The 7890-nt window shown below is 33.9% G+C and overlaps 2 protein-coding genes across 2 annotated transcripts; both read right to left on the reverse strand.

Moving 5' to 3' along the window:
* Positions 1-6042: 6042 nt before the first annotated feature.
* LOC120197093 (PTI1-like tyrosine-protein kinase 2) lies at positions 6043-7212 on the reverse strand. The gene is made up of 4 exons (XM_039198715.1): positions 7092-7212; positions 6799-6929; positions 6451-6536; positions 6043-6340 (listed from the first exon to the last, which is right to left on the reverse strand). The coding sequence occupies exons 1-4, from the start codon at positions 7148-7150 to the stop codon at positions 6221-6223; spliced, it is 396 nt and encodes a 131-aa protein (XP_039054646.1). The 5' UTR covers positions 7151-7212; the 3' UTR covers positions 6043-6220.
* A 13-nt stretch (positions 7213-7225) lies between these two features.
* Positions 7226-7826, reverse strand: LOC120197132 (receptor-like serine/threonine-protein kinase NCRK). Its single transcript, XM_039198749.1, has 3 exons — positions 7693-7826; positions 7469-7593; positions 7226-7360 (listed from the first exon to the last, which is right to left on the reverse strand). The coding sequence occupies exons 1-3, from the start codon at positions 7733-7735 to the stop codon at positions 7226-7228; spliced, it is 303 nt and encodes a 100-aa protein (XP_039054680.1). The 5' UTR covers positions 7736-7826.
* Positions 7827-7890: the final 64 nt, after the last annotated feature.

The following is a 7890-nucleotide window of genomic DNA, read 5'->3' on the forward strand; positions in this document are numbered from 1 at the left end:
TGAACATCTTCATGAGGTATCGATACCGAAAGGGTAGTATCGATACCATAGTTATCGATACCGAAAGGGGTAGTATCGATACCATAGTTATCGATACCAACAAGAAGGTATCAATACATGTAAACATCAAATCTAATTTGGGTACTGATACCCCAGTAGGGTATCGATACCATTCTAAAGGGAAGTATTGATACCTTATAGGGGGTACTGATACTACTCCGAATAGAAATAGAATTAAGTCTTTCTTATAGCTTAAGAAATTAAGGATCGGATTATAGTATTTGGAATGCTTATATGTATACATGATTGTGTAGATATAGATCGAGAGCAACGTCCAGACAAGTACACAAGTATTAGGCATCGAGAAAGCAAAGAGATCGATATTGACTAGAGAGGCTAAGGTGAGTGCATACTTGTAACACCCCCAACTCGTATCCGAGTCTGAGGTGTCACATTGACTTTTCAAAACTCTGTTCTTTACAAATCCACTAAAATCTTAATTTCATCCTTTAAGAAAATGAATATTTTACATTAATAATTACAATCAAATTGTTTCTTTAAAACCATCATAGCATATTCAATTTAAAATCTTATAACTACATGCCAACTAACTCTATAAACAAAATACATATGTTAAATATGTTTCTGATCTGATCATCGTAAGGAAAATACTGACATGTCTTGCTTCTCGCTATTCCCCTCTCATTTCTCATACCTACGTGTGAAACAATCACACGCTAAGTCGTTGATTTAGTGAGGCATAAAACATATAATAAAACTCTAACTCGTAATCATGCTTGAACAATTTCTACTAACATATCACATACAAGCATCATACCCACATATACATATACTAATTCCTACTATGCACATTTCATATATTCATCTATAAAATAATTACCCATATGATCACATATCATCCCTCACTTCATAACTTTATCATCTTATTATCATACTTTCACATACATACACATCATTTTACCAAACAAACATATAGTATCACATAGCATTTTTCTCATATTATATCATTTATTTTAGCCCATGCATACATGCGAGAATTATAGATATGTGAGTGTATTGAGGTTGTGCACTATGATGTCACCACAGCTTGTATGGGGTCCCACTAGGGGCTATGAATTTGTCCCAAATGACCACTATGAAATGTCCCGAATGACCACTGTATGTCCCGAAGGACCACTGTATGTTCCGAAGGACCTATGAACCCTCGACTCTTAGCACGTCAACTATACCTTTAGCTCTCTTTACACATAACATGGGCATTAGTAATCTATCATGTCACATATTCACATGTACATATCACTGTTCATATGATTTCAAATTCATATGTCACTTATCTTACAACACTTCCCATGTGTTCATATAACATGTATATCATTTTCATCTCTTGTTCACATATGTTCCTGTATATCATATATATATCACATATGCACATAGATCATTTTCATATTCACATAGCACATACAAGAACAAATCAATTCATATAAACAAGCATACACACACTCATATTAAATACAAGTTTCTATTCATAAATTCATACGCAACACTATAGGAAATAGACTTGTCGCAAGTTTTATTTCCATCATCTATCATATACTATCGAATATGCACTCACCTTGGCCTCACTAAGTTTTGATCCCCTTTTATGATTTCCTTTCTTTCGATCGAATCTTAACTTGATGATCATACCGGAACTTGTTTGTGTTCGATGTCTACATAATCATATATTGATATATATTAGTATCCAATTAATATACTCTAATCTATCATTTCTTAGACCAAAAGAAAGGTTTATTTCTATTTCCCCTTGAAGTGCATCGATGCATTCTACAGTGTATTGATGCATCCCTTAACATGTGCATCGATGCACTCCTTATGCATCGATGCACTAATCACCTTCGATGTTTTCATTTTAAGGGGGTGCATCGATGCACTTCCTGTGCATCGATACACACTGAACAATTTTTGGAAATACCCTTGATGCATCGGTACACATTGAATGTGCATCGATGTACATAGCCCATAATTCATTTTTAAGCCCGAAAATCCACTTAAATCAACTCAAATGCTTCATCTTTCACCCCCTTTCATGTTCTTAACTCATATACACATGCTTAACCACTTTATATCCATATAAACCATCTTTAACTTCAAAATTCTATTCCTCATATGTAACTCAAGAATATACCAACTTTGCAAATGTTTTAATTCCAATTCTATGGCTTCTAACTTCTTAATTAGACCCTTGACAAGTCAAATTTAACTTCCAATTAACTTATCCACTTTCATTCAAGATTTCCTTTAAAAACTTCTAATCTTTAATCTCTCTTTACTCCTTTATCTTATGGTTTTAAGATAAATTAATCTTTCCTTAAGCTTAATTATCATCTAATAATCAAAACTCAACCTTAAAATCAATAATTAATCAACAAACAAAGAAACTCACCTTTGAGCTTGGAGATACAGGAGGAGGAAGAAGAAGAAAGAAAACTCTAGAGAATTCTCTCCTCTTCCACGTGTTTCCCTTATCTTATAAAGGGAAATAAAAATTTTACTTATCAATTGACCATTTTACCCTTTAATTCATTCCATAATTACTAAATAACATTCATCATATATTTCTAATAAATCATTGAACTATTTAATTATCCTACTTTAATCACCAATTCTGAAATTTTTTCAATATAGTCACTAACCCGATATTGAGGATGTTACAATACTAATATGAATTATGACTTGATGGGAAATAAGACTTGTGATAAGTCTGTTTCTGACATTTTTGCATATATAATTATATTGTGTGAACATGCCTTGTATGATTTATATGTTATGTGATTTATATGATTGTAAGTGCATAAAACCTAAGTTATATGATATAAGATTATGTACCAATGTAATAATATGATAATGTTATATGAGATATATGAGAAAACGTATGTGAAAGTGATAATGTAATATGAGACTCTATGAGATTGTTATATGAGCTATGTGATTATAATTGTTATGATTACATGATCACAAGTGATAAGCCATATGATATGATAAGAAGCTATGAGAATATGTGTCTATGTGATATGACTAGGAGAAATGAGATAAATGATAATGCTTATGTTATGTGTCAAGAGAGCTAGAGTTATAGTTGGCATGCCAAGAGTCGAGGGTTCTACGTGGTCCTTCGGGACATATATGTATTCTTTGGAACATTTATGAGATCTTTTGAGGCATATATTTGGTCTATTGGAATATATATATATGGTTCTTAAGGAGTGGTCCTTCGGGACATATGTGATATGTGTTATATGTGGTCATTCAGGATATAGTGGTCCTCCGGGACAAATTCTACGCGCCCCTAGTGGGAATTATATGAGCTGTGGTGACATCATATGTGCACAACCTCTATGTACTCGCATATCTTTAGTTCTCACATGTGTACATGGGCTAATAAAGAGATAATATAAATAACTTTCTATGATATGATGTGTGTTCCTTTGTGAAATGATATGTGTGTTATATGGTGTATAGAAATAAAAAGTACAAGATTATATGTTAAAAGGATTAATGATAATGATAAGAATGTGAATAATGATATATGTGCAGGTGGATAATTGTTGCATGACAGAATATAAGCTGTTGTGTGTGTATTGTTTGTTTAAGAATGACTAAGAGATATAAATGATAATGAAATGAGGCAATGATGGAAATGGTGGGTTTTGTAATGAATATGTTTGATTATTTGAGTATATTATATGATCTTGTGTGATATCATTTTATGAAATTTTCATGCATTGTTAGGAGTTAGAGTTTATATAGTAAGTTTATTTATGTCTCACTAAGCCATCGACTTAGCGTGTGAGTGTTTCACACGTAGGTTCCGGAAAGCAAGAAGAGGAGCTATGAGGAGCAAGACATGTCATCATCTCCTTGACTAAGTTCAGATTAGAAAATAAATGTTTAATATGTATTTTGTTTTAATGAATATAGTTGGCATGTAATTTAGATATGGAAATTTTATACGCTCTGATATGTTTTGTAAACAAAATATTTTTAATTAAATTGAAATTCTTCCTTCTTTTGTAAAAGTAAATGTTTTGAAAAGTCAATGTGACACCTCGGAATCGTATTCGGGTTAGGTACGGGTTGGTGTATTACATTTAATGGTATCAGAGCTAAGGTTTAGCCTATTCTAGGCTTAAACCGAAGTCAAAGAAGTTTTAAAATGTGTACATGCCACGTTAGAGTATAAATTTTCTGATTTGATAGTGTAAGGAGTATGATGTCTTGCTAATAGAATAACATTAGTATGATATAGTAGAAATTGATTATAAGAATTGTCGAAGTGAATCGATAGGTGATAAACCTGATGGTGGTAGTAATTCACCTACCCTGGCCAGGCAGGATGAAGAACAAACACCTCGGGAAATGCTTTGGAAAAGTAAAGGTTATTTTCAAAAGTTGAAAACATGTTAGAATAATGTTATAAGGTCTCCACTATTCTGAAGTGGAGAAGTTAAATGAAGTAGTTTAGTTACTATGCAGATGAGTTGAAGTATAACGAACAGATGTTATCATGAGAATGATAGAAGATTCAGTGATGTGGTTATTAGTTTAGAAAAGTTCAAGAATAAGTATTCGGAGATAAGTTTATCAGATATATGAAGTTAAAGTTTATGAATTTGAAACAGGGGAATCGTAATCTGTATGGCTAAGAGTACAGTTTGATAAGTTGAAGGAATTGTTGTAAGGCTAATTTAAATGAAAAGGAGGGATGCAGGTGGTTTGTGAATGGCTTGTGCCAAGATTAAAAGAGTGTTATTGGTGTTGAAATGCTCCTCTTTTTAAGAAGTGGCTAATTGTGCTAACATTCTAGCGAGAGAACTCAGAAGGATTAAGAGAAATGGTATTTCATAGAGATTAGCACTATCAAAGAAAGAGACGGAGATTTTGCGTTTAAAATACAACCTTGGATGGAATTAGTTGTATTCCATGTCAAATGATCAAATCTGAGGAAAGCCAGACACGCTTGAGTAGTAGGGTCTGGTACTAGAAGATTAAATAAGGAGTTAAGAATGGATATGAGTTAAGTTTTAAAAAAGTAATGGATTGGATTAAAGTTCTGCTAAAAATGTAAAGTGAAGTATAAGAAGTATTTTAAATGGATTAAGTAATATAAATACTGTTTTGTAAGAGTTTAAGAATGGGTACATCCATGATTGGTTTATAAGATGATTGAGTTTGAACCCAAGAAATTTCATTGTGAATGAGTAAGAATGTGAGTTTGATGAGTCAAATAAATTATTGCTAAGTTAGTTTCTACCGGAAAGAGTGTATATGATTGGAAAGAGTTAAAGGATTAGAAGAGGATGTTAAATTAACCAAGTATGGTGTGGATTAGAATATAGTTATGTATCATAATCATGTAGATATGAAGTTGTCAAAGAGATAAGGATTTATGTGTTTGAAGGGGCTTTAAGGAAGTAGAACAAGTGTTTTAATGGATTAAGTGATTATTTGGATTTGGTACTTGATGAATTAAGTGAAGGAAATACAAGTACAAGAGACGATAAATAATGAGTTCTGTATTTTTGGAATAAATGTGTAATTTACCCTAAATTTAACATATAATTTTGGAATAAAAAATGGCAGGTATATTTTAATTTTTTTAATTATAATCATTACACCATTCTAACATATTTGTTATAATAGATTTTATTTTTCTAATGAATATTATGGGTTAATATTAACTTATCCAAAGTAAAAAATAGATTTATGTGTAAATATACATGAATCATAAAAATTAACTCATTCATTGCATGAATATATAAATTAATATTTAATAATAGTTCATATTATATAAACTTTAAAATATTTAATACATTCGTTCATCTTTTTTTTATGTCATGTAACAATAATAGCATGGAGCTAACAATAATAAATTGTAAACATTTATATGCACCACAAGACCCATTCCTTTGCTTAACTGAATGACAATTGACAACTCACAGAATGAAAACCGGCAACGACGAGATCGTATATCAGTGACGTTAAAACAGTTCTATACATCGATGTTGTATAGAAAGAAAAACCCAGAAAGAAATAAATATGTAACGTTAGATATTTTGCGATCCGATGGGATTTGTTGTAGTTAGAATGAAACGAGCAGAGCGTATGTTGCAGAATTTCAATCAATGGCGAAGAACCAGATTTATGTATCTGATGCCGGTGCTTGTCCCTTTGCCAGAGGTTGGAGAGCCTTAACGACGATGCTCATGTTTGGACGGAACTCAGATTCGTACTGTATACACAATGCTGCCACGGCTGCCAGCTGCATCGACGAAAAGAATGTAACGGACCGGGAACCGTTAAATGGTAGCTCAATTTGCCTCTACGTGTCTTTGAGAGTTACAGAATTGAACTTGTGCAAGATGAAAATACCTTGGCAACTCCTTTAGGAGGATAGTCTCCCTTCAGTTTTGGATCTACGCATTGTGTAACTTTGACTTCACTCATCTTGGAGTAGCCTAGATGGAGAAATAAATGTTGAAGACTTAATCATATATGATCTTTGAAGTACTCGATCTGATACCTATGTTTTGATACATATTCAAACATACGTAGGGGATACGACTCTCTAACGACACTCGAATTCAAGTTGTATCTGGCGTATATTTATATCCGACACTCATTCAAGTTTGTGCAATGTGTAAAAGAAACAGGCATGCACCATCAAGCTGGTAAGGAAAGGGAACGATGGACCGAAGGAAGAGAAAGCGATAAGCTCACCCATGTAACGAGACCTGCTGTCCGCGAGGCATCGTGTGGTCAACAGGTTTCCTCCCAGTTGAAGCTCGAGAAGGACGACTCCAAAACTGTACACGTCACTCTTCTGTGTCAATTGTCCAGTCATTGCATATCTGGAAAAAGTTTGAGCCATAAATCAGCTGAAATTGTAAATAAATCTGCAGCTCTTCGGGAATAGTGATGCAATAACAAAGAGCTATATAAAGGTGTATAACCGTTATATCTATATCTACATATTGCTGTTCTACATGATTAAAGGAGCTTAGAGAGCATACTCTGGTGCATGATAACCAAAGGTCCCCAAAACTCGAGTAGAATGAAGACGAGCAGCCATGTCAGGAGACTGGTTTGAGAGGTTAAAATCTGCAATTTTTGCTTTGAAGTCTTCAAAGAGAAGAACATGCTAGCTCTAATATCTCGTGTATAACGAGGGTTGAGCGATCTCATGCAAGTACTCCAAGCCCCTTGCGGCATCAATAGCAATTCGTACCCGTTGCATCCAGTCAAGGGCCGGACCTGCTTGTGCCCCTGAACACCTTCCTCCCTAAAATCCCAGAAAAAAAAAGGTCAAACTAATGGAGCATACTCATATACAAAACTTGTCGGATAATCAGAACTAGGAACTAATGCATTAGATGATGGCCTCACAAACCGTGCAATATGTCATGTAGTGATCCCATAGTTGCATACTCGTATGCAAGCAAGCGGAGATTTCCTTCAACACAGTAACCTTGCAACTCGACGACATTGTCATGCTCAATCTTAAACCTTGGAAACCTATACAGATTAAATTTGTACAATGGAAAGTGTTATGAAACTAGGGGAAAACACAATATGGCAACACCTGAATCTGCATTAACCATATTGCTTAAACACCTGGGTCAAAAATCCACATCCGACTCGGGTTCGGAGGAGACATCAAGCTTTTTCACAGCCACAGCTTTTCCATTGTTCAAGTTTGCATAGTAAACTCTTCCGTAGGAACCCTCACCAACCAATGCCTCTGTTCCAAATTGTCAGTCTTTTCTTTCAATTCTTGCAGTGATAGTGCAGGAACTTCAATAGGTGGTATTG

This window comes from Hibiscus syriacus, unplaced genomic scaffold (assembly GCF_006381635.1).
Source record: "Hibiscus syriacus cultivar Baekdansim isolate YM2019G1 unplaced genomic scaffold, ASM638163v2 tig00004777_pilon, whole genome shotgun sequence".
Lineage (NCBI taxonomy): Eukaryota > Viridiplantae > Streptophyta > Magnoliopsida > Malvales > Malvaceae > Hibiscus > Hibiscus syriacus.

Excerpts from the sequence above, each read along its gene's own strand:
- LOC120197093 (XM_039198715.1), bottom strand. The coding sequence starts at position 7,150 with ATGGCTGCTCGTCTTCATTCTACTCGAGTTTTGGGGACCTTTGGTTAT. Across the intron at positions 6,537-6,798 it reads CAGCAGGTCTCGTTACATGG|GCTACTCCAAGATGAGTGAA; the intron begins GTGAGCTTATCG and ends TTCTCCATCTAG. Across the intron at positions 6,341-6,450 it reads CTCCTAAAGGAGTTGCCAAG|CTGGCAGCCGTGGCAGCATT; the intron begins GTATTTTCATCT and ends TCGTCGATGCAG.
- LOC120197132 (XM_039198749.1), bottom strand. The coding sequence starts at position 7,735 with ATGTCTCCTCCGAACCCGAGTCGGATGTGGATTTTTGACCCAG. Across the intron at positions 7,594-7,692 it reads GATGTGGATTTTTGACCCAG|GTTTCCAAGGTTTAAGATTG; the intron begins GTGTTTAAGCAA and ends TAATCTGTATAG. Across the intron at positions 7,361-7,468 it reads ACTACATGACATATTGCACG|GGAGGAAGGTGTTCAGGGGC; the intron begins GTTTGTGAGGCC and ends CTGGGATTTTAG.